At 45.9% G+C, this 25801-nt stretch overlaps 1 protein-coding gene across 3 annotated transcripts in view; it reads left to right on the forward strand.

Annotated features, from left to right (window-relative positions):
• The first annotated feature begins 1550 nt into the window (after positions 1-1550).
• Positions 1551-25801, forward strand: part of Gss (glutathione synthetase) — a 34611-nt gene continuing 10360 nt past the window's right edge. The window contains exons 1-6 of one of the 3 annotated variants that reach the window (XM_038332054.2): positions 1551-1652; positions 9916-10050; positions 18079-18224; positions 20981-21056; positions 21333-21472; positions 22151-22267. In XM_038332054.2, the coding sequence (XP_038187982.1) occupies positions 9922-10050; positions 18079-18224; positions 20981-21056; positions 21333-21472; positions 22151-22267 (608 nt within the window). In that variant the 5' untranslated portion in view covers positions 1551-1652; positions 9916-9921. Of the gene's footprint in view, positions 1657-9915; positions 10051-17774; positions 17972-18078; positions 18225-20980; positions 21057-21332; positions 21473-22150; positions 22268-25801 lie in introns of those variants that run through there. The other 2 variants (XM_038332055.2, XM_038332056.2) reach the window with 2 other exon arrangements.

Genomic DNA, 25801 nt, shown 5'->3' on the forward strand with positions numbered 1-25801 from the left:
TAATGGAGATGATGTTTGCCTGTGGGAGGATTAAACGGGAACTTGAAAGAAGCCCTTGAGATATCTTAGCTTTCGCGAATGTCAAATGTCAGTGTCCACCTCCCTCTCGCCCGTCCTCATCATTCCAGGCACCATTCCAGGGTCTAGGGAAGTGGCTCTCAACCTCCCTTATGCTGAACCGTTTAATACAGTGTAATGACCCCCAGTCATACAATTATTTTCGCTGGGACTTCATAACTAATTTTGCTACTGTTATGAATCATAATGTAAATATCTGATATGCAGATGGTCTTCGGTGACCCCTGTGGAAGGGTCATTTGAATCCCAAAGGCAGCAACCCACAGGTTGAGAACTGTGAGCTCTTCTGGTTTATTTTCTTTATTTTTTTTTTTTGTTTTCTTGTTTTTTCGAGACAGGGTTTCCCTGTAGTGTCTAGAGCCTGTCCTGGAACTAGCTCTTGTAGACCAGGCTGGCCTCGAACTCAGAGATCCGCCTGCCTCTGCCTCCCGAGTGCTGGGATTAAAGGCGTGCCCGGCCCTTTTTTTTTTTTGGTTATAGGGAGCTGAAGGATTCTGGTCCCTGGCTTGGCACATTGATTCTCCCTTCTAAATCTGTCTTCAGTTTGACATCCCCTTTCTCTAGTTCCACAACGATGGCTTGCCTCAGCCTCAGCGTCTCACACCTAAAATCTGGCAGCATCTGCCCAAACGTAACATAGCAAACTGTCTCTTTTCTCCACTAAAACCCGTCACAAGGTTTCTTCCTTGGGACTCTTAACAGCCTGTCCCACACTCTAGAGCTCACCTTTTATTTACACCAAACCAATTAGGAGTCTGGTATCTTAGTCGTAATTAATTCCCTAGGGTTTGGTCAGGCACACATCATTTAAGTAATTTTTTTTTTTAAATCAGGTTCTCAGATTTTGAACAAACCTCTCACAATCTAGGATTAAGAAAGTGAAATTGCGGCCGGGTGGTGGTGGCGCACGCCTTTAATCCCAGTACTCGGGAGGCAGAGGCAGGCGGATCACTGTGAGTTCGAGACCAGCCTGGTCTACAAGACCTAGCTCCAGGACAGGCTCTAAAGCTGCAGAGAAACCCTGTCTCGAAAAACCAAAAAAAAAAAAAAAAAAAAAAAAAAAAAAAAAAAAAAGAAAGAAAGAAAGTGAAATTGCTGTGGGTTGCCAGAGGATGAGTGAGGGGTCTGTGTTGAGGGTAAGAAGATCATGAAGTTGCATATTTAAAAATAGTTCCACGGGGCTAGGGAGAGGTAGGTTAAGGGTACTTGTTGCTCTTGCAGAGGACCCAGTACGGCTCCCAGGAGAGCCAATGCCCTATTCTACACTGAGAGTCCCCAACTCTCAGGATGTCACTGGCTCTGGCTCTGGGATCTGCCCATGTCACACTCCTTCCCTGTTTCTCAAAGCCCGTCCCCCAGGATACCGATGCATCCCTAAACGCAGGTCACTTCTCACGGAGTGCCCCTTCCCGGCCGCCGTCCAGTTTATCCGCCGCGGGGCTCCTTCCCCACCCTCCTCTTTAAACCCAGCGGGGCGGTCTGCGCAGGCGCACTGGGTCGTGCCGCGGCCCCGCCCCGAGCCTGGGTAACGGCAAACGGAATTTGTGCTTGGCGAGCTGCTGGACAACAAACGAGTAGGTCGGGGCTCGGCGACGGCGGCTGGCGAGGGTCAAGTTTCCTTGGGAGGAGAGCTGTGAGGGAGGGGTCTGAGAGTGATTGGAACGCGGCAGGCGGGCGAGAGGGCAGACGCGGCTGCTGGGACGGCGGCCGGCACCGGGGAAACTTGTGTCCAATGAGGGGGTTGGGCTGGCGCGTGCCGAACCTAGATTTCTAGCTTGCCTGCTTCCAGCTCGGACGCGGTCAACGAGGCTAGAACCAGAGTTCTAGGAAAAATATTTAAAAAGCCACCACCAAACTTTGTGCAGGGACGGGGAGTGAACGGGGCCGGTCATGGTGACAAGCCTTGGCCGGCGACCCTGTCGTAGCTCGAGGCCCTGAGCCCGCACTGGCCTCGCCCGTGGGATTAAAGTCCGACCGGATTTCTATGTGGGCGTTTTAAAGTTTTGGTGATTCATTCATCCCTACTTATTTAACTTTCATTGACTACAATGATCTGGTACTAGCAGAGAATATCAAGGCAAATGCTGTATTTAAGGTAGAGGTACGAAGTCCAGGGATGACTTCCCAAACTAAATCACGAGTTGGGGGGAGTGTTCCAGAATGAACACAGCGGCTGGGGAATGTAGCTCTGCGGGAGAGCCTTTAAGCCACTGGGACACCAGCATCAGCCAAGACCTGGAAGTGGGAGAGAGGCTTGTGTATCTCAGTCCCTTAAGATGCCTTTCCTACCCCGAATCTACTTAGTGCCTAGGGAAGAGGAGGGAGTAGGCCAGTGCTCCTCTAGATCAGCAGAGGCAGACACAGAGGAATTCAGAGCGCTGCAGCTAGTCAGCAGAATCCGCAGGCTTGGAAGAGATGGGATGTAAGAGAAACGTGCATGGGAGGCTTGGGTGCCAGGGTGAGAGTCGCCAGAGGAGGCGCATCCCAGGGAGCAGCTGAATGTTCAGTTTGCAAACCTGGAAAATACTTCTGTGAACATACAAACTGAAGTGTCGTCAGCCAGACAAGTCACAGAAGGGTTAAAGCTATAGAAAGAAGAGGCCCAGCTAGCACTTTTCTAATTATTGTTATTATTACTGTAGTGTTTGTGTGCTTGGGTATACATGGATGCCCGGTGTCAACATTCTAGTTTCCTCCATTGTGCTCCGCCTTATTTTGGAGCGTGTGTGTGTGTGTGTGTGTGTGTGTGTGTGTGTGTGTGTGCGCGCCTGTCAGTGTTTGCATGTGAGGGTGTGTTTGTATGTACATGTACATGTGGAACCTGAGCATCAGGTGTCTTCCTTGATCACTCCCCGCTTATCTCTGTCTCTGCCCTTCAAGTTCTGGGATTATAGGCCACCTCCACCTGCCCAGCATTTATATGGGTGCTGGGTATTAAGTTCTCACGTTTGTGAGCCATTGCCTCAACCCTGTTACTATTATTACTGGTACAGGGTCTTGTGTAGCCAGAGCTAGCCTCAAACTCATGGTTCTCCTGCCTTTATCTCCTGAGTGCTGGAATTCCAGGTGTGTGCCACTGCGCCTATCCATAGTAATTACTTTTAATGTGTTATCTTTCTCTGTGTCCCCAGCAACTAGCCAAGGGCCTGGCATTAGCAGTGTTGTCAGCTAGGCAAAGCCCTGCAACGGACAGCTACTGGAGTTCTGAGTGTGTAGAGATGGGAGTAGTGGTGGTCCAGTGCTCTAATGTTGGAGCCATAGGCTCCTGTTCTGGCCCGGTTAATAAATTGCTATATGACCGCTAACAAGTCTCTCACTGCTTATGAAGTGGTTACGGCTGGGACAAGTTCCTATGTATAGCTCTCTGCTATGGGTTCATGAGTTGGGCTTGGTCCCCAGTGTGGTGACTTTGGGAGGTGGTAGGACCTTTAAGAGGCGAGGCCTGGTGGGATACCCTTAGATCATTAAGAAGCTGCCCTTGGAAGGCACTGAGACAGGAGTGAGCTGTTATGAGTGAGTCTGAGTTGTACTATTTGGTTCCTTCCTGCTCACATTGAAAGGCTGTCAGCCAGGGAGTCCTTGCCAAAGCCATGCCCTGCAGGTTCAAAATGGAGAGCTTAATTAGTTAATTGTTCAGCTGGGTGTGGTGGCTCCTGCCCGATGCCCTTGCTTGGGAGAGGAGAAAATTGCTGAGTTGGAGGCCAGCCTGAGTGACATAGCAAGATCCTGACCAGGAAAAAAAAAGTAACAAAACTTCTTATTTGAAATACATATATTTTGAGCCTGGCAGTGGTGGTGCGCATCTTTAATCCCTGCACTGGGAAGCAGAGGCAGGCAAATCTCTGTATGTTCAACAACATCCGGGTTTGTAGAGTTTCAGGACAGCCAAGGCTACACAGAGAAACTGCGTCAAAAAAAAAAAAAAAAAAAAAAAAGAAAGGAAGGAAAAAAAAGAGATTTTTTTTGAGACAGTGCCTTAGTCCTAGCTGGCCTGGTACTCAATATGTAGCTCCGCCAGTCTTTGAACTTTCAGAAATGGCCCTGCTTCTGCTGGGATCATAGACAATGATAAGTAATAAACCTCTTTATAAAGTTCTTCAGATTCAGGCCTTTCACTATAGGAGCAGAGAACTGACTACTAACAGCCCTGACCATGCTGAGAAACTTCACTCATTTTTTCTCATTCAACCTGCTGTGTCCTTACTCATAAGGGAAGTCGGATAACGGCTCACACCCAGGTCTGTCTGCCTGCAGTCTTGTTCTCAGTGACTGCTGCCTCCCTTACTCACCCAGCAGGGCCCTTGTTTGCGCCTCTTGAGGTCACATGCTGGTTCTGGCAAAGCTTTATGCTGAGGCCGGCAGACTCGGATGGATTGTCTAGAACCAGCTCATCCGTGAGGAGACGGTTGAAATGATGGAGGTCTGTCATTGTCTAATTCTCTTCCTGACGACCACTGACGTGGGCAGCCATGTTTGTTTCTTAGAGTTAAAGGACAGCAGGGTAGAACAGAAAGAGTGACCAGATTTTTATCCAGATCCTCTGAACCCTGAACCTGCTGAAAAATGAATGAGTAGCCCAATATGCTTTGGTGCACCTCTCCAGCTCCTGTGGCAAATGGCAGAGGACTTCTTGTCACTTTGGGCTGGGCATCTGGGTGTCAGGTATTTCCACCCTGACAATGTGACTTCTTTCTTTTTTGTTTTTATTTTTTGAGACAGGGTTTCTCTGTGTAACCGACCTGACTGTCTTGGAACTCACTCTGTAGACAGGCCGGCCTCAAACTCAGAGAGATCTACCTGCCTCTGCCTCCTGAGTGCTGGGATTGATGATAATATGATTTCTTAAAAATATTTTCTGTGGGCCAGGTGGTGGTGGCACATGTTTTTAATCATAGCCCTTGGAGGCAGAGGCAGGAGAATCTCCGTGAGTTTGAGGCCAGCCTGGTCTATAGAGGGCGAGTTCCAGGACAGGCTCCAAAGCTAAGGAGAAGTCCTGTCTTGAAAAACCAAATGCATACATGCATACATACATACATACATACATATATACATACATACATACATATTTTCTGTCCCATTTATGCTGTGGTGATAAATGTCCACATAAAGATGTAATTGTTCTATGCTAGTCAACCGCTCCTGGCTAGTATACGGGAGAAACTGACTGGAGATGGATTTTCTCTGGACCACCAGCTCACAAATAATGACTCGGAGATTTATTGTGAAAGCTTGGCTTTAGCTTAGGCTTGTTCCAAACTAGTTCAGCTGGCTGGTGACCCTGCTTTTCTCCTTCCCCAGACTGCTCTGTCCCAAGACCCACCTAACCTCTTCCTGCCTAGCTATTGGCCATTCAGCTCTTTATTACACCAATCGCAATGACACATCTTCACAGTGTAAAGGAAAATTCCACAACTATTGACCTCCCCTGCATTTCCTGAGATTCCACAGTTTCCTCCTTGCTGTATAATTTGTTTGAGATCTGTGGTCTTCAAAATAAGAAAGGAAACTAGCACCAAAAGAGATGACTCATTAGGTGAAGGTGTTTGCCCCCAAGGCTAATGACCTCAGTTTGCCCCCCCCCCCACATAATGGAAAGCAGGAATTGACTTGCAGATTGTTGTCTGACCTCTACCAAGCATTCCATGGCAGCACATACACTAATAAATAAATGTAATCAAACAATTAAAGAGGGGAAGTTAACAATTTACTACAATAGTTTCCATTTTAGGAAAGCATTTTAAAATGCAATTTCAACTCCTTCCTCCGCTGAGCCCCTTCAATCATAATCTCTGGGGTGGGGCTCAGTAATATGTATTTTTCCCCAAGCAACCCAGAATGTTGAGCCAGGCTTGGAAACCACTGGCTTATCCCTTCCTACTTGTTCACAGGTAGGGAATCTGTAGTTCTGGGAGGGGGAGTTATTTGGTCGAGTCACATATCGATGGCACTGCTGCCTCTTTCTCCATTGAGGAGTTTTTTTTTTTAGATTTATTTATTTATTATGTATACAACATTCTGCCTCGATGTATGCCCACATGCCAGAGGAGGGCGCCAGATCTCAGTACAGATGGTTGTGAGCCACCATGTGGTTGCTGGGAATTGAACTCAGGACCTCCAGAAGAGCAGCCAGTGCTCTTAACCTCTAATCCATCTCTCCAGCCCCATTGAGGAGGTTTTTTTTTTTTGTTTTGTTTTTTTTTTGTTGTTGTTGTTGTTTTTGTTTTTCAAGACAGGGTTTCTCTGCAGCTTTAAAGCCTGTCCTGGAGCTAGCTCTTATAGACCAGGCTGGTCTCAAACTCATAGAGATCCACCTGCCTGTGCCTCCCGAGTGCTGGGATTAAAGGCGTGCGCCACCACTGCCCGGCTCCATTGAGGAATTTTGTAGCGCTAATTCTAATAATAAAAACCTGGAGTCAGACATTAGGGAAAGCTGAGAGATCAGAGAAGCAGTGTAGCCAGCCACTAGAGAGACCTTTTAACTACTGAATCCTCAGACTCATCTGAGCTCCTGTCTCTTCCCATCTTATATTCCTCTCTCCACTCAGCCACATCATTCCTGTCTCCACCTCCTTAGTGCTGGGATTGAAGGCGTGTGATCCCAAGTGCTGGAATCACTTTTGTGTGAGCTGTTTCTCTTTTAGACAGATTTGATTTCACATAGCTTAGTGGGTAACCTTGAACTCAGAGAGATCCATCTGCCTCTGTAGATGGTCGCACTGGTTGATGAATTATCACCTCTTCTAATTAAGGGGTCTCTCCTGTTCAAATCCAATTTTTATAATAATTTGCTTTATGGTTTCTCCTGAATTTTTTTTTTTTTTTACCTTTCTTCTATAGCTGTTCAATCATCCAGAACAGTATGTTCTTCTTACAGTATGTTCTTTAATTAGGTTCTTTAATTGCTCTGGAAAGGAATTTTCTCCATGATGACAAGAAACAACTGAACTGAATTTTGCATAGGGGCCTTCAAGGTGCCCCTCCAGGCATTTCCAGTAGCAGAGGATTACTTTAGCTGTTCCTTGTTGATCTACATTCCCTAGTCCAATGACTGCCCTTTTCATACCTGCATAATCCAGAAAAGCAGGGCGTTCTGTTTGGATTATGATTAGAGAAAACATTGTTTCTCAGAATGCCCTGTTACAGTCCCCTTTCAGGTGACCTTATGAGATCCAATATTGGTTCTATCTCAGATTTATTTCTCCAGTGGTGCTGATCTTGTGTTTAATGGCTTAATCATCCCTTTTGCATTATGAATTAGCATTTTTGAAAGCTAGAGATTCAGTTATTTGTCTAGCTTCTGGATTTGGTGTCATTCTATTTACTGCTGAAGTCAATCTTTGTAAGAAATCAGTGGAGGTTTCTTTTGGGCTCTGTATAACTTTAGTAAATGACTCAATTTTCTTTCTTCTTCAGTTCTGTCCCAAGCATTCAAAGCTGCTATACAGTATAAAGCCAGGATGTGGCCATCATATAGAGATTGCTTTTCTATATGAGCATAATCTCCTTCTCAAAGAAGTTGATTTTGGGAGATTGCCATACCTCTACCTCCACTCTGTTGTTCAGTAGGCTTAGCCTCTTCTTTCTACTATGTCTTCCATTGTTACTGTGGACCAGGCTCTAAGACTGCTGTAACTAAGTCTCTCCAATCTTGAGGGATAATTCTATTACAGGTTGATCATGAGTTAAACATCTGCTTCACAAATGGTGAATCCTGTTGGTGGAGGCTGCTTGTTCATTCCCGTCTGCCTTGACCTGAAATAATCACACAGAAATTGTATTAATTACAATATTGTTTGGCCAATAGCTTAAGCATATTGCTAGCTAGCTCTTATATCTTAAATTAACCCATTTCTATTATTTTATATTTTACCACGAGGCTCATTGTTTACTGGTAAAGTCCCTGAGCACATCTGTCTCCTCTGGCAGCTTCATGGATTCCCACTGGCTCTGCCTTCTTTCCTCCTCTATCTACTTGGAATCCTCACCTTGCCCTATTCTGCGCTGCAATAGGCCCAAAGAAACTTCTTTATTAACCAGTGGTATTCACAACATACAGAGGAGAATCCCACATCAGAGTGCATGTCATATGAGACTACCGCTTCCTTGAATCTCTTTAAAGCTAACATTTGCACAGGAGTGCATTCAGATCTTGTATAGCCTTGGAGATATCACTTGGCAATTCCTGTAAGGTGACTGGATAGATTAAAATTGGTTGTTTGAAAAACGTAGGCTGTTCCTTTCTAACCTTGTAATGCAATGCTAAAATTGGTTCTCTTATTAATTCCTGTCTGAATCTGAATATCTCTATGATCTGTTTTAGTGAGTTTTTCTGAGGCCTGTATCTTGGTACTTATAGTAAATAACTTTTTTAGACATAAACCAAGAATTATTAAGATGATAATTAACATTATGTCTATCTCAGTTGATTATTCCTTCATTTAATTGTTCCATTTTTATGAGTTTTTGTTTGTTTGTTTTTTGAGACAGGGTTTCTCTGTGTAATAATCCAAGCTGGCCTGGAACTAGCTCTTGTAGACCAAACTGGTCTCGAACTCACAGAGATCTGCCTGCCTCTGCCTCCTGAGTGCTGGGATTAAAGGTGTGTACCGCCACTGCCTGGGTAATTGTTGCATTTTAAAATCTTACAGAGACCTAACTCTCTTCATCATAATTGTGTGTCCTATTTATTAATGTGGAAAAAAAAAAACTCTCTTTTAACTAATTCCTCCCTTTAAGAATTGCCAACTGTCTCACCGAATCTACTGCTGATGGCGGTGAAGACGTGAGGCTGACTTCTGCTGCACAGCACAGTAGAAGCCCCAGCGGATTCCAAGGCAGCTACCTAGTTGGCAGCAGCTGGAGAAGGGAGTCCAGAGAAAGCCCAACAGGAGAGAAGAAAGGAAAACCTAGCTGGCAGGGTGGCGACCCTGGCTGCGTGTAGCTCTGGCCTATGCTGGTGACTGCAAAGCCACAGGCAAACGGCTTCTTGGTGAATTCGTACCCCAAAAGTTGGGCACCAGTTATATAAAAACCCGGGAGTCAGACATGAGGGGGTGAAAGCTGAGAGATCAGAGAAGTAGTGCAGCCAGCCACTAGGGGGACCTTTTACCTCTGCCGAATCCTCAGACGGAAGGGGCGATTCTGTCTCTACCAATCCTCAGACCGCATGCTCAGACGGCATTTGCGCTTCTGTCTCCTCCCGCCTTATATTCCTCTTTCCGCCCAGCTATATCACTTCCCGTCTACCTCCCTCGTGCTGGGATTAAAGGCATGTGATCCCAAGTGCTGGGATCACCTTTCTGTGAGCTGTTTCTCTTTTAGACAGATTTAATCTCGTGTAGCCCAGGGTGGCCTTGAACTCACAGAGATCCACCTGCCTCTGTGTCCCCCAGGGCTGGGTTTAAAGGTCTGTGCCCTTACTACCTGACCTCTGTGGCTAACTAGTAATTTAGCTCTGCACTCTGATCTTCAGGCAACCTTTATTCGTTAGATTATAAGCAAAATATCACCTCAAGAGTTTTTAACGAGAAGTCCAGAGACTTAAACACCAGGCTAGACCTGCCATTGTCTAGAGCAAGTCATTTTACTTCTCTGAGCCTTTGCTTCCTCATTGTGAGAGTAACCCCGTTGTTGTATTGGGAATCCAAAGAGGATGAGCAGCCATGGAAGCTGTGTGTCAACTTGTTTTGTGCTCATGGAGGAAGTGGAAGCAGTTGGCTTCCTACCACAATTGCCCCTGCATGGGGACTGGTCAAGGCCCACAGTACTGGCTGTAGCCACATTTCAATGGCTGCTATGCCCTGGGCCTTCTGTCACCAAGCCCTCTTGTCTTCACAGGTTGGGATGGCCACCAGCTGGGGGAGCATCTTGCAGGATGAGAAGCAGCTTGAAGAATTGGCGCGGCACGCCATAGACCGGGCCTTGGCTGAGGGCGTGTTGCTGAGGTCTGCACAGAGCCCCAGCTCCTCGGATGTAAGCTTCATCATGCTGCTCTGAGCCCACCCTCCTGGGATGGGGGCAGCCCCTTTGAGTCAAAGACTATGTCTCTTTCCTTTATTTTATTCAATAACTAAAATGATTTCTCAAAGTATATAAAGTAAAAAGCAGCAGGCTGGAGCAATCAAACTTAAATCTGGGATTTGAAGTGCAATTTAGGCAGCCACTTAATTTCTGTAAGATGTACTTTCTTCCAGTAGGCGGACACAAAATGACCACATGATTGACCGTGTGAGACTGTTAGGAGGTAAAGCATTTTGTCAGGGAACCTCTTATATATCAAGTACCTCCAATCACATGTCTTTTCTGCAATTGCTTTTTTTGGTTATTGTTTTTGAAACAGAGTCTCAGCATAGAGCCCTAAAGGGCCTAAACCTCACTGTGTAGACCTGAACTCATGAAAGTCCTCCTCCTTCTCCCTACGTACATACACACACACACACACACACACACGTACACACACGTACACACACATATATACATACTATATGTATATATATTAATATATACATGTGCGTGTATATATTAACATACGTATGTGATTTAAAATATAAAATATACATATATGTATAAATCAAAATCCAAGTTGAACCATATATATTCTATGATTTTTTTTTAATGTTTGTTTAGCAATCTGTCTCAATTCTTTCTAAGAAATTAGCCTTCTGTGAGGGATAGCTTCATTTTTTGATAAAACAATCATCAGTTTATTTTTATAACCAAGGGTTATAACAAATTAAATGTTTAAAAGTAAATGCCAAAGCTGGGTGGTGGTATTGCACACCTTTAATCTCAGCACTTGGGAGGCAGACACAGGCAGATCTCTGTGAGTTCGAGGCCATCCTTATCTACAAAGCGAGTTCCAGGACAGCCAGGGCTGTTACAAAGAGAAACCTTGTCTCAAAAAACCGAAAGAAAGAAAGAAAAAAGAAAAGCCAAATTTCAAATTTCATACTCACTTAGTTGCTTATTCTATTTGCTCTTAGGAATACTGTTTCCTAAGGTCATAATTATGTCACATTTGTGTAAACATGTGGTAACACTCAATATTATTTGAATATATCTGTTTTGCAAAGAGTAAACACTCATTGGTACATTAATTTGTTAGGCAGCAATTTTTGATTTTGGCTTTTTCGAGACTTCTCTGTGTATCCCTGGCTGTCCTGGAACTCCCTCTGTAGACCAGGCTAACCTCGAACTCAAGAGATCTCGCTGCCTCTGCCTCCTGAGTGCTGGGCTTGAAGGCGTGCGCCACCACCACTGGTTCTAGCATATTTTATTTTCTAAATCAAAAATAGGCTATTAAATAAACTGATGAAGGCAATCAAAGGCAAAATTTTGTTTAAATTCAAGGGTGGCTCTAGCCTTCAGCTTTTACTCCACAAATATTTAAAAGAAATTTAGTGTATTTATTTTTTGTTTGTTTGTTTGAGAGGGTTTTTTTCTGTATATCCCAGGCTGTCTTGGAACTTGCTCTGTAGACCAGGCTGGCTTCAAACTCAAGAGATTCGCCTGCCTCTGCCTCCCGAGTGCTGAGATTAAAGGTGTGCGCCATTACCACCCAGCTTAGTGTATCATTTTTAAGAATTGCTTTGTTAGAGATACCTACTGTTGCCCACACATATCATCTGGTATTACACTTGTTACCATAAGTATGAAGGTAGACAAGTGTCTTGTAATTATTGACATGTTATGTGGTCAAAAGGAGTTAATCAAATTATCAGTTAATTTATATATTAGCCGAATGTGCTTCTTGTTAACTATACTTTCCCAGTGTTTGAAGCTCTGATGTGTTGATTTGAGTCTGTCCTCATTATCAAACTTTTCTGACACCTGCAGTTAGCCCTGCAGCCATAAACTGCTACTTGTGCAGAGCAGAACTCCACACAGTTCCTGCAGCCATAAACTGCTACTTGTGCAGAGCAGAACTCCACACAGTTCCTCTCAAGTTCCCATCACCCAGCTTTCACCAAAACCGACTTTCACTGCCTGTCCTAAGGGCTGGCTGCACACTGACACATTTTAGCGTATGCATATGAAGGGCCAATTTCATTGTGCTGTAGTGTTCCAGCACAGAGGAATTACAGTTTAACTTTCCTGTACCAATGGCTATTTAGGGAACTTTATGTCTGCAGATAGCATAACAAGGAATCAATCATGCATGCTTGAGCTGCTGTCTGTGTTTCTCCAGGACTGTCATGTAAATGGAGAATTGCTGTATCCAAGCCTAAACACTTCAACTGGGCTCAGAAAGCAGGCCTTTGAGACCAGTTTGACCACATACTGAGATAGTATCTCAAAACAACAATAGCAACCAAGCAAAAACCACTGTCCTTAAAACAAAACAAGCTGGGGCTGGAGAGATGGCTCAGCACTGGCTGCTCTTCCAGAGGACCTGGGTTCAATTCCCAGCACCCACGTGGCAGCTCACTACGGTCTATAATTGGAACTCCTAGAGTTGCAACACCTTCACATAGACACACATGCAGGCAAAGATACCAATGCACATAAAATAAAAGAAATAATTTTTAAAAAGCAAAAATATGTTTGTTTATTTTGCAACTAGATAATACATTCAGAAAACATTTTCTTGTGTCCAAATTCAAAGGTTGCAAGAGTCGGTTAACCCTCTCCATGGCCCCTGTCTACCCACCTCCCTCTCCTAAAGGCAGCCATGCTTAGTGTCTTACTTGTCCTTTCAGGGTGTTCCCGAATAACAAGTAAATAACTAGATATTTATTTTTCTCTCCAAATTTTTGTTTGTTTTGAGATGGGGTCTCACTGTCTCACTATAGAGTCTATGCCAGCCTCAAACCCTCTATTCTCCTGCCTCAGCTTCCTGAGTGGCTGTGCTTACTATTGGATACCACCGCACCCAGCCCCTTCCCTCTTTGTATGCAAAGGCATGCACTAGATCAGCCTGTTTGTGTTTTGCTTCTTTTCTTCTTTCCTTTTCTCTTCTCTTTCCTTCCCTCCCTCCCTCCCTCCCTCCCTCCCTTCCTTCTTCTCCTCCCTGTCACATTCTGGTTACTGAAGAGGTGCTAGCATTGTTTTCTTTAACCTAGTCACATTATTTTGTTGTTGTTGCTGCTGTCTCTGTGTGGCTCAGATATGGGCCTGATGGATTGTCCACACTCAGGAAGTACATGAGAATGGCCATTCCTGAGAGCTGGCTGATACTGTGGAAGGCCGGCCTCTGGTTTTGGAAATAGTATTGCTTGGTCTAGGAACTTCAGGTTTATGAATTTCAGAATCCAAGATGGAATGGTTTCTTGTTCAAGTTTTTATTTCTTCCTTTAATAAACGGGAATCATGTGAAAGTTTAATATTGAATCTTTCTGGGGTTCAATGGGGCCTACGAAAGGCACAGTCCTCAATGAGACTTCTTTCTTTGGGGAAATGGGGATAGTTTGAGACAGGCCTGGAATTTATGCAATTCTCTTGCCTCAGCCTCTAAGTCCTGAGATTTTAGATATGTACCACCTGCCCTGACTCAGTGAGATTTTGCTCTCTTTATTTAAAAATTTGTTATTGTTTGTATGTGCGTGCGTGTATGTGTGTGTGTGTGTGTGTGTGTGTGTGTGTGAATGCAGGCACCCACAAGCCATAGTATGCATGTGTGAGTGAGAGGACAGTTCTTTCCACCTTTCTGCTGCTGTACTTCATATCCCAAGCTGGCAGGCTTGGGAGCTCCCAAGCAGTTCTGTCTCTGCCTGCCGTCTCGTCTAGGAGTGCTGGAGTTACATATGTGCAGCCCTAAAACTAAATCTAGTTGTGTTGTTGTTTGTTTTATGTTTATCCTCTAAGCCATCTCCCTGCCCTCCTCAGTGAGATTCCTAATCAAGAGAAAGATGAAGTGGAAAGATAATTCAGCAGCTAAGAGCACTGACCCGGACTCAGTTCCCAGTGCCCACATGGAAGCTCACAACTGTTTGTAACTCCAGTTCCAGGGGATTGGACATGCTCACGCAGACATACATGCAGGCAAAACACCAATGCACATGAAATAAAAATAAATTGCTTAAAATAAAATAATGTTTTTTAAAAGAGAGAAAAAATACCCCCCCGTGTGTGTATGTACACATGCATTTTGTGTGTGACTCTGCTCTAATACATACCCTGCTCCATGCTAGCACAGCCTTGCATGGAAGACTAGGTGAGTCAGCCAGGGCTCAGGTGGAGAATGTGCCAGAGAATAAACTTAAGGATCGTCCCTAGAGGAGGTTCAGTGTGCAGTGCGACATTAACTGTCACCTATTGACTGCTCGCTGCTTGTCATGCATTATTCCAAACACTGGGAACTGCTGACTCATTTAACCTTCGCCACAGCAGAGATGAAGAAATCACAGCTCAGAGAAGTTAAGTAACTTGACTGAGGTCATTAGTGGGAAGACTGGCAGAGCCAGAATCTAATCCCTTAGAGTTTGGCTCCTGAGGCCATGCTCTGCGTAGTCCCGTCTCTCTTGGGATGCCTGGTAGCAGTAGTGATTCATTTTGATTAGAGGTAAAATGGGGAAGGATAGTTAAATTAGGGTAAAAAGAAAGATGGGGACCCAAAAGTAGGGAGAGGCCAAAAGTGTTCTAGGCAGGGCTTTTCAGTGGGTGAAGTTAGACGTCCAAGAGGCTTTTGATGCTGGGCAGAAGGGACTGTGACCTCCACCATGGAGATCAGCATGGCAGACCAGCCGCAAGCGGGCTGAAGATCTGGCACCTGCAGCCAGAAATCAGGGTTCAGAAATGAGTTCATTTTTGAAGTGGTAACACGCACTAGGTGCGCTGTTCAAAAGCACATTCAGTGTAAAGGAAGGCTTCCTTCTCCCGCTGCTGTTTCCCGCAGAGGCAAGCCAGCATTACATTTTTGTTAGTGTCGTCTTCCTTTTGTCTCTTTTAATTTACCAGCATTTTATTTTAAGATACTTATTTCTATTTTATGGGTCTCTGTGTGTGCCCAAGTGTATGTGTGCACATGACCTACAGAGGACAGAAGAGGCTTCCGCCCCCCCTGAAACTGTAGTCTCACATGGTTGTGAGCTGCCATGTGGGTGTTGGGAGTTGAACTGAGGTTCTCTGCAAGAGCAACTGGTTCTCTTACCACTGAGCCATCTCTTCAGTCCCACACCAGCATTAAACAGTAGGGGCTGGCTAGGGAGATGGGTGGCTTTGTGAAATACTTGCTGAGCAGGCATGAGAACCTGAGTTCAGATCCCAGAATCCACACCTGAGTCAGTAGTAGGCACCTGGAAGCCCAGGACTAGAAGACAGGCCGATCTCTGAAGCTTGCTGCCTAGCCAGTCCTGTCAAATCTGAGTTTCACGTTTAGTGAGAGACCCTGTCTTAAAAAATAAAGGTGAAGATCAGTCATGGAAGGCCCACAACTCTCAGTACACAGGTACTCACCTACACTAGCAAGTATATACACCATACACACACATGCAGATAATAACAACAACAACAACAGCAGCAACCACATTGGAAAGTTAGCCAGCTTATCTATCCAAATCAAACTGGGAGGCTGTGGTAGCACTTAGGAATCCCAGCACTTGGGGAGTGGAATCAGAAGCCTCAGAAGTTCCAGACTGGGCCACTAGATGGCTCAGTGGGTAAAGGCATTTGCCACTCAGCTTTAGGACTGACTTGAGTTTGATTCCATGACCTAGTGGTAGAAGGAAAGACTGAATTTCCAGAAATTGTCCTCTGATCTCCACATGCATACCATAGAAAACACACACACACACACACACAAACTAAATAATAATATAACTAAAGAGAGAGGAAAGCTCAAGCTCACCCCAGCCTATAGTGAGGCCAGCCTGGGGTAAGATGCAGTTGCTGCTCCTCATCATCTCACCATTCCTGCTGTTTCCCTGGAGACAAAGCAGAGTGGTCCTGTCATGTATGTGCTGTTGTTTTCTCTAGAAAGTGAGAGGCTGTGTGTCTCAGCCTTAGGCCTGTGGACAGCAGAGAACAGCTATGTACTGTTCACCCTAAGTTCAAGTACTGTGAGTTCTGGGGTCAGGACAGAGAGAAGTCTTTGCGGAAAACCTCTGGGAAATTTTCGGATTAGATGGAACTCGTCGAGAGAAACAGTCTCCTGAGTCCCGAATCTTAAAACCTGTTGTCATTGTACATGTGCTTTGGGTGTTAGGTCACCATTTACATGATCCGCATAATCCTGCTCCTGTGTTTTTGAGACTAGATCTACATGTGTGAAAGGAGATGATGTGTCTAAAAGCATAAATATCACTATAAAGATAACTGACACAGGGCTGGAGCGACTGCTCAGAGGTTAAGAGCATTGCCTGCTCTTCCAAAGGTCCTGAGTTCAGTTCCCAGCAACCACATGGTGGCTCACAACCATCTGTAATGAGGTCTGGTGCCCTCTTCTGGCCTGCAGGCATACACACAGACAAATATATGCATAATAAATAAATAATAAATATTAAAAAAAGATAACTGACACAAATATACCTTGTGCTTGGGGAGAGGACTGGGTGATTCGGGCTCAAGTGGGATTGAGACACAGTTCTCACCACGTACCCTAAGCTCTTTGTTTGTTTGTTTGTTTGTTTGAGACAGGGTCTCTCTACATATCCTTGATTGTCCTGGATCTCATTATGTAAACCAAACTGGCCTTAAATTCACAGAGATCTGCCTGCCTCTGTCTACCACCACCACCACCATCACCACACCACCACCACCACCACCACCACCACCATCACCACCATCACCACCACCACCACCACCATCACCACCACCATCACCACCACACCACCGGCCAGCCATTTGGAGCTCTTTTAAAATGTGTGTGATTGTTTGTATTATCTCATTCAAGGCGATTTTTGTTGCTTTTTGAGTCAGGGTTTCTCTGTAGCTTTGTAGACCAGGCTGGCCTCAAATTCACAGAGATCCGCCTGCCTCTGCTTCCCTAGTGCTGGGATTAAAGGCGTGCGCCACTACCGCCTGGCTTCAAGGCAATTTTTTAAAGTAAACATATTATTGAAGCTTCTACCACCATAAACCCTTTCTACCTTAAATGACAAATTAATATTAACTCAGAGGGTAAATAATTCAAGTACGAGGTTTATTTATTATCTCCCAAGTTCCAGTTCATTTATTGTTAGAAATCTCAGAAGGCATTTTTGCCTTTTAGAGTAACTGTCCCAAGTGACATTTTAATTTCATGACTATGTCAAAGTCCAAAGAACACAGAGTGTCACTCAATGCCAGCCTGTTAACCTGACTCGTCATTTCTAGCAGTAGGACAAGGGCATGGCACTAGTGGTCCCTACTCAGAGAGCCACAGTCACTTCAGCAGCCCTGCCAGTAGGCTGTCCCCTCTACCCCAGCCAGAAGGCCAGGGGCCTGGGGTGTGAGTTCCTGATGTGGGGATAGACTTGGCTTAAATATCGGTCAGGAGCATAGGAGGGGTGCGCGGTTACGGATGAGCATGTTGTTTGAGCGTGTCAGAGTGGTTTAGTAACCATCCTGGCTCAAGTCCAAACACCAGCAGCTGAATATATTTCAGGCCTATTGCACAATTTCTCTCTCAAGTCTTCTATGTACTAAGTTTGGATGGCAGTAGTACCTTCTGCACAGAGTTACGTGATGGACCCTTTGAGTATTCAGCACAATGATTTGCATGCAGGAAGTACTTAATTTTTGTGGGAGTTTTTATTTTGTTGTTTGCCTCTCATTTAAAGAAAATCCTGTAGAATCATCACAGAACCTGGAAGCTGTCATTGTACCCTTTCCTGCTTTTTTCTCATCCTTCCCTTCCCGAAGTAACTGCCGATCTGCAATTGTGTGCTCAGTAATGCATGGACCTGACTTTGCCCTGAAGTAACTGCCATTCTGCAATTGTGTGCTCAGTAATGCATGGACCTGACTTTGTCCTGAAGTAACTGCTTTTCTGTGATTGTGTGCTCAGTTATCCATAGGCCTGACTTTGCAAGAAGATACCCCATTCACAGTGCCCTCCCTCTGCCCCACTTTCTCATTGATCAGGTGGTGACCTACGCCCCGTTCACGCTCTTCCCCTCACTCGTCCCTAGTGCTCTGCTGGAGCAGGCCTATGCTGTGCAGATGGATTTCAACATGCTGGTGGATGCTGTCAGCCAAAACGCGGCCTTCCTGGAGCAAACTCTGTCTAGGTACTGAGTGCTAAGGCCTCTGAGGCCAGAGATGCTAAGAGCTTGGAATGGGAAGTTGGGGAGCCAAATTTATTGCTGTGTTCGCTAACTTGGTAGAGTGGGGAGCAGGTATCCCTCAGAGGAAATAAAAAGTAGAAAAGGAGTAAGGAGAGCGGCCTTCTAATCCCGACTCCACTGCTCTTTGTATGACAAGAAAAGGAAAGTCCTGCTTTTCCGAGCCTCAGATTTTTAATCTGAAAAATGAGGTTGGCTGAGACCTACAGTTGCTGTGATTCTGTCATCAGTAACCCCCCACCCCGATTTTGATGACAAAATCTCCATTGGGGAGGGAGGGCTAAGGTGGCTCAGTGGTTAAGAGCACTCGCTGCTGTAGCAAATGACCAGGGTTCAGGTCCCAGCACGTACATGGTGGCTCACAGTCTTCCATAAGTTTAATTTCAGGGACCCAGCACCCACTTCTGGCCTCCTTGGGCACTAGACAAAGTGTAGTTATGCACACATGGGTGAAACATATATATAAAATAAAATAAAGTCTTTAAAAGGTCTCCATTTTAGCCAGGCAGTGGTTGCGCACGCCTTTAATCCCAGCACTCGGGAGGCAGAGGCAGGCGGATCTCTGTGAGTTTGAGGCCAGCCCTGTCTACAAGGGCTAGTTCCAGGACAGCTAGGACTGTTACACAGAGAAACCCTGTCTCAAAAAACAAAAACAAAGACCAAAGGTCTCCATTTGGAATTATGGAAAACGACCTGGTTTGGGGAGAAAAGAGAGTTGAGGGAGGTTGTTGAGTTTTAACTTCTAAGTAAAGGCCCTTCTTTATCTCTCCTTTAGAAGAATGTGTTTAATGTTTTTTGTTTTTTGTGGCAAGGTTTTTTCTGTAGCTATGGAGCCTGTCCTGGAACTAGCTCTTGTAGACCAGGCTGGCCTCAAACTCACAGAGATCAGCCTGCCTCTGCCTCCCAAGTGCTGGCATTAAAGGTGTGCACCACCACTGCCCAGCATAATTAATGTTTTTTAATGACCTTTTCTTGTCACCTAAAACCTCATATCTTTGGGTAGGACGAAATGCAGACTGAGCCATACCCAAGATACAAGTAGGTAGTAACTCCTTCGTCTCTTCTTGCTAGATCTTTTTCTTCCCACTTCAGGCCCTGAGGCAAGTGAAGTTTCTTGGTTAATTTTGGAATTAAGTATAAATTGCTTATTCTAGAATTAAATGTATACATAAACATTTTATACATGTGCTATCTGTATCTAACTGTGTATTTATGATTAAGTTTTAAATGGAAAGCGAGATTGTTTTGTTAGAGACCAACTCTTTCTCAGACGTGCTCGTTGGGGACAGGCTGAATGTGAGAAGGAGCAATAATCATAAGGGAGTGTGGAAACCGTTGTCTTGGAGCCAACAATCCAGTGGGTCGTGATGTGTGAACCCTGCCGCCACCTTCTTTCTCTGGACAGGCTTGCTTTGTGCTCACTACAAGCAGCCTGGGTTAGCCCAGTTAGACTTAACATTGTAGATTATGTGGGAGACCTGCTCCAAAGCCCATCTCAGTAACTCAGTCTTCTCTGCTCCTTTCTATACACACACACACACACACACACACACACACACACACATACACACACACCACCACCACCACCACCTCCACCACCACCTCCATCACCACCACCATCATCACAGCTAGCCTCTAAGAGAGAAAAACAGCCTAGAGCCTGGGCTGGAAAGGCATCTCCTCTTCAGAGAAGAGAAAATGTGTCCTACTTCCCATGGGGGGCTAAAGCCTGAGAAAGGCCCCAGTGAAAGAAGTCATCCTCCTAAAGAGCCTTCAGGACAGCTATACTTGCCCATCCCATACTGTTCCACCGCAGACTTCTGTAACCAGGTCAGCCTACAAGCCTGGCTTGTCTGGGGACAGACTTGGCCCTGAGTCTTGAGACACAGCAATGGTATGTTAATGACTGGTAGACTCCTCCTGGCTGTGCTTCTTCCTAAGGCTCCAGAAAACCATACTGGATGAGCCCCTAGTACATGTCACCTGCCACCACAGCACACTAGGCTAAGACAATGAGCCCATTTAGATTAGCCCCACCTCCATGCGGTCTCTAGCCCAACAGGGATGCCATTGGTTGTCATATAATAAGTGGACATTGCATCTCTGATGAGCTCTGTCAAGGAGCCATCCGCAGTGCTGTGGAAGAACCTAGATAAGGGATCTGGCATGGATAGCGAGGCTTCTTCAAGGAAATGGTGTCACACGAGGATCAACCTACGCAGTAAACCAGGATATGTACCCTGGCCTGAAAATCCCACAGGCACACAGCAGACTGCCCTGGGCGCTGTCATGGAGGAGGGGAGACTTCTCTGGGAGGTGACCAGAGTACAGGGGAAGCTCCGGAGAGTTAACTTGAGGCCAGCCAGAACACTTATCAGTTATTCATGACGTGTGAATTTTTAAAAACATATCGTGTCATGTCCTCTCCCCCACAAGGCTGTTCTCTAAGCAGCTATTTTCTTTTCATGTCACAGTTGAGCAGACTAAGATGCAGAGAGCGGAGAGGATTCCCTGAGATTGCCTGGTGGAGCCTGGATTTGAACCCAGGTCATCTAGCTCTGGAGTAGATTATTAGGCACTGTTTTCTGCTGGGTTAGAATGGGTATTCAAGACCCAGAAAGTATCTAGAAGTCAGTGGGTAGGGGTGGGACTCACGGTCTGCAGGTCTTGTGTAGCCTGGAAAATGGTCTTTCCTTCCCTAGCACCATCAAAAAGGACGACTATACTGCCCGTCTCTTTGACATCTACAAGCAAGTCCTGAAAGAGGGCGTTGCCCAGGTAACCACTCCTAGCCTTCGTCTGGACCTTGTCTCTTCTATCTCTGCTGTTTTGTTTTTGTTTTCTTAACAGAATTGGCCTCAGTCTCTTCTCATAGGAATCTACCTTGGACTGGTCTCTATTGGGCCTACATATAAGAGGCCAGTCCAGGAAGACAGAATGGGCCTTCTGGGCATGGGAGTATTAGGCGGTCCTCCTTAGCTCTACAGAGTGCAATGTGGCTAGATCCCCAAGTCAGCCCTGGGCCAGTATCCTCAGCCTTCAGTTTCTCCACAGACTGTGTTCCTGGGCCTGAATCGCTCAGATTACATGTTCCAGTGCAGTGCGGATGGATCCAAAGCCCTGAAACAGATTGAAATCAACACTATCTCTGCCAGCTTTGGGGGCCTGGCCTCCCGGACTCCTGCTGTGCACCGGTGGGTTCCTAGGGCAGCTGTGGAGCACGTTGTGGGGAAGAGTTCAATGGACCTCTGGTCACTGGCTAAGCCAAGGGTCTCCTTCTAGGACTGTACCTTCCTGGGTACCATCTTCTCCTCATAACAATTTCCTGCTTGAAATCAGATCTTTTGTGTGCCAGAGAAAGAGGAGAGCTCATGGCATTTTAGCCCTGCCTCTCACTCTGCAAATTAACACTCCAGGCTCAGAGAACGATGCCTTCGAGAGGCCTGACATATCTGAGGCCTGAGAGCAGCTCTGAACCCAAAGCAGAGGGGGTCGAGAAGCTTCCATCTGAGGGGTAGGCCATAGTAATGGTTTCTTAGCCACAGGATGCTCCAGTTCACTACAAGTTTATATGGTCTGCTTCAGGATGCCATATGGCATCTGGGGGCCCAAGGTGAGGGACTCCTACTCCCTTAGAAGCTGAGTTGGGGTGGAGTGGCCAAAAGGGTCTCAGGGCTCCTCTGGGCATGTCCATCCAGGTAAGGACAGCTCAGCACATCCCAGCGAAAGCGGGTCCTCCAGGAATGGCAGTCAAGAGCCTTTAAGCACTTGACTGACTTTCAGAGTAATGCTCCTACAGGTATCTGTGAGGTCACGGGTAGAATGGTGTGCTGGTCTGCCAAATTACTGAGCAGCCATCTTTCTTCCAACAGACATGTTCTCAACGTCCTGAAAAAGACCAAAGAAGCTGCCAAGATCCTCTCCAATAATCCCAGCAAGGGACTGGCCCTGGGGATTGCCAAAGCCTGGGAGCTCTATGGCTCAGCTAAGTAAGGATGTGGAAAGGTGGCAGTAGCGTCCTTTAGCGTCAGCAGTCACGGTGGGGCAGCTTCTCCTTTGCTAGACGTCAGTAGGGGACAAAGGGTAATCCTAGGAATAGAAACCTACACATTTAAGTGCCAAAAATATTTTAGTGGAGTTCTGGGTTTCCTTCTAAAATAAGAGATGCTGACTGTAACTCACTGTTTCCTTGTGGAGTGGGGGTCATTGTGATGATGGTCAGTGATCGCTGTGAAGCAGAGGTGCCACCTAGGGTTGGAAGGCGCCTGCGCTGCTGGCTTTCCGTTCCCATCCATTATCTCTGTAATGCTGGCTTCGTCACCACCCGCGTTCACATCTCACTGCTCTCAGTGTGCTTGCCATAGGAATCCTCTGCTGCTCTCCCTCTGCCTCCCCACTTGCTGTGGTTTGGGGGAAACAGGGATCCTGGTTGTTCTAATCGTGCGTAAAAAGTGTGAGGACCTCTTTGATGAGGTCGGCTTTGATCTGGAAATTTTATGGTGTTCGTTTTAACTGCTTAGAAGTGTTTGCTTTCTTCCTATTTCTCAACCATGTTCCAGATGCGTGAGGATGCTGGGTAAGTGACTTCCAGGTAGTTGAGAAGCCGCTGCTAGCTGCTGTGCAGCGTGAGCACAGTCCCCTACGCTGAGTGTTTATACCCGGGGTCCCACTGAGACCCCAGAACGAGTGCTCTGGGGGTGCCATTCCTCTTCCCTGTTTTACAGACCAGGAAACTGAGCTTCAGAGAAGTACAGTGACTTGCTCGAAGTCAGATGGTGAGTCAGTAGTAGAACCCAGTGATAAACTCCTGGACCCCACATATGTAATGGTCCTGCTACTTGCAAGCGAGCCTGCTGCTTTCTGGGCTTGCTCAGCCTCTCTCGGTTCCCTCAAGTTCTGAGTGTTTACAAGGTAGACAAACAGTATGCTGAGTAGATCCTTGGCCAGGTTCCATTTAAGAAGGTGAAGTCAGGAGATGGTCACCTGAGAAACTGCTAGTGGCAAACACTGCAAAGGGGTCTCTGGCCAGGCCAAGAGGAATGTGGGGAGAAAGTCATGCACCCAGAGTGAGGCACTGGTGGGTAAGGGCTCTGTGGCCCTGAGCAGGTACTGGCTTTGCCCACTGTGAGTGGGTAAGCCTCGTCTGCGGAGCGAGCACGTGACCTTGGCATGTCTTTTCTGAGATTTTTTTTTCTTGAGCTGGGCATGGTGATATATATATATATATATATCTTTAATCTCAGCACTTAGAAGGCAGAGGCAGGTGAGTCTCTATGAGTTCCATCTTTATGAGCTTGGTCTACATAGCAAGTTCCAGACTAGCCAACTCTACATATCAAGATCCTCTCTCAAAAAAAAAAAAAAAAACACACCTGTAATTTTAGTACTCAGGAAGCTGAAATAGGAGAAAGACTTTTAGTTCAGGGCCAGTTATACCAGGAATATAGACTAGACTCTGCCTCAGAAGAAATGTTTTTTAAGAAATCTGAGAATTAAATTATAATTTTGTTTACCTTTTTCAAAACTTTTTTTGTCAGGCTGAGGATCAAATCTAGGGCCTTGTATGTGCCAGGATAGTGCTCTGCCTCCCAGCTATTCCCATCCCCAGACTTGCTTGCTTTTTTGAGACAGGGTCTTGTTACATAGCCTACATGGGCCTTGAACTCATGACAATCCTTCTGCTCTAGCCTCACAAGTAGGGAGTTGTATACATGTACCACCTGTCCTGATTATAAAATTATGATTTCAGTGGGGCTGGAGAGTTGGTTTAGTAGTTAAAAGCATTTATTACTCTTGCAAAGGACCTGGGTTCAATTCCCATGTGGGTTGCTCATAACATTCTGTAAAATTGTGATTTCAGTTAAACACATGCTTTCAAAGCATAGGGCCTAGGGCTGGAGAGATGCTCAGAGGCAGAGTGCTTCCTGATTTTCCAGTGGACCTGAGTCTGACTCCCAGCACATGGGGTTGCCTACACCACCTATGTCTTGAGCTCCAGGGAACCAGGTGGCCTCTTCTGGCCTCCAAGGGCACCTGCATGCACGTGGCATACAACCACACAGTTAAGCATGCATAACTAGAATTAAGTCTCTAAAAAACAACAGTAAAATACAGGGTCCAGAGTTAGAATGAGCAGAAGGGTGGTTATTGATATTAACACTTCTGTTTCATAGATGAGACAATCAAGACTCAGGGAAAGAGTTAACTGCCCTGCTCAAGGACACCACAAGTCACTGGCAGAGCCGGGACTGAGATTGTTGAGCCCTCTCTCCTAGCCAGCTATTCCAGGTCACCTTCCTCAACCGACAGCTTTCCAAGTCCACTCAGCCTGCATTTCTCAGAATTGAAGGAGGTAGAATGTGTTTTCTGAACCTGGTTCCCATTGCTTGCCAAGTGGAAAGGCTGGCTTAATTGGCCAGAGTTTGAAATTCCATTTTAACTTCCTCCTTTGCCTCTTCTTGGAGGTGAGCCTTCCTGGGCCAGGTGCCACCCTGCCCACTCACCCCAAACACCTATGAGCAGAGTGGTTCAGGGAACAAAATGGAAGAGCAAGGCCTTTGGCCCTTGGACCTCTCAAGGCAAGATGGCTTCTGAGAAACCACTTCAATGTTGTCTTGCAGATCCTAGTTTAAAGTCAGTTTTCAGTTTAAATGTCCTATCTGTCCTCTCTAATTGAGGCAGGCTGGAAGAGTATTTAGCCAAGTAGAAAGAGGTCAGGTGAACACAGTTTAGACTAAGACGTTCAGCTAAGGTTGGAAAGAGCAGAGGTGGATGAAGGGCCAATACAGAGGTCAGAATATACGCTTAGAATACTAAGTCAAAGTCTGGACTTCCCAGTGTCTGAGCAAGAAGTCACGGCACAAAACAGAGCAGCCATAGCAGAAAGGGCGTTTGTACTGTAAAATACCAGTCTCATGAATCTAGTTGTGGGGAAGGAAGAGTCTGTGTTTAACACTGAGGATATCTTAACTGGTATAAGCTTTCCCCTGAGTGTACAAGCCTCTGCTTCTTTAAGAAACTTTTAGATAAACAGAGAGGCCCATACGCCTTAGTGATCCCATGAATAATACGGTGAGACCAAACGTGGCTCTGTGGACATCACCGGAGGACTGAGCGGTCCCCAGAGGTGATGCCTTGTTTGTAGTTGCCTCTGGAGGGTTCTGCTTAGCTCTTTTGTTTTTTTCATGTAAGAACTCCACTCCTAGCCGGGCGGTGGTGGCGCACGCCTTTAATCCCAGCACTCGGGAGGCAGAGGCAGACGGATCTCTGTGAGTTCGAGACCAGCCTGGTCTACAAGAGCTAGTTCCAGGACAGGCTCTAAAAAAAAGCTGCAGAGAAACCCTGTCTCGAAAAACCAAAAAAAAAAAAAAACCACTCCACTCCTGGATCATATTCTTTACTGTCTGATGATGGAGTCGTTAGCCTCTGACCCAGCATTGTTGTTCATTTACAAAACATTCCTCAGCCGGGCAGTGGTGGCGCACGCCTTTAATCCCAGCACTTGGGAGGCAGAGGCAGGCGGA

This window comes from Arvicola amphibius, chromosome 5, assembly GCF_903992535.2.
Source record: "Arvicola amphibius chromosome 5, mArvAmp1.2, whole genome shotgun sequence".
Lineage (NCBI taxonomy): Eukaryota > Metazoa > Chordata > Mammalia > Rodentia > Cricetidae > Arvicola > Arvicola amphibius.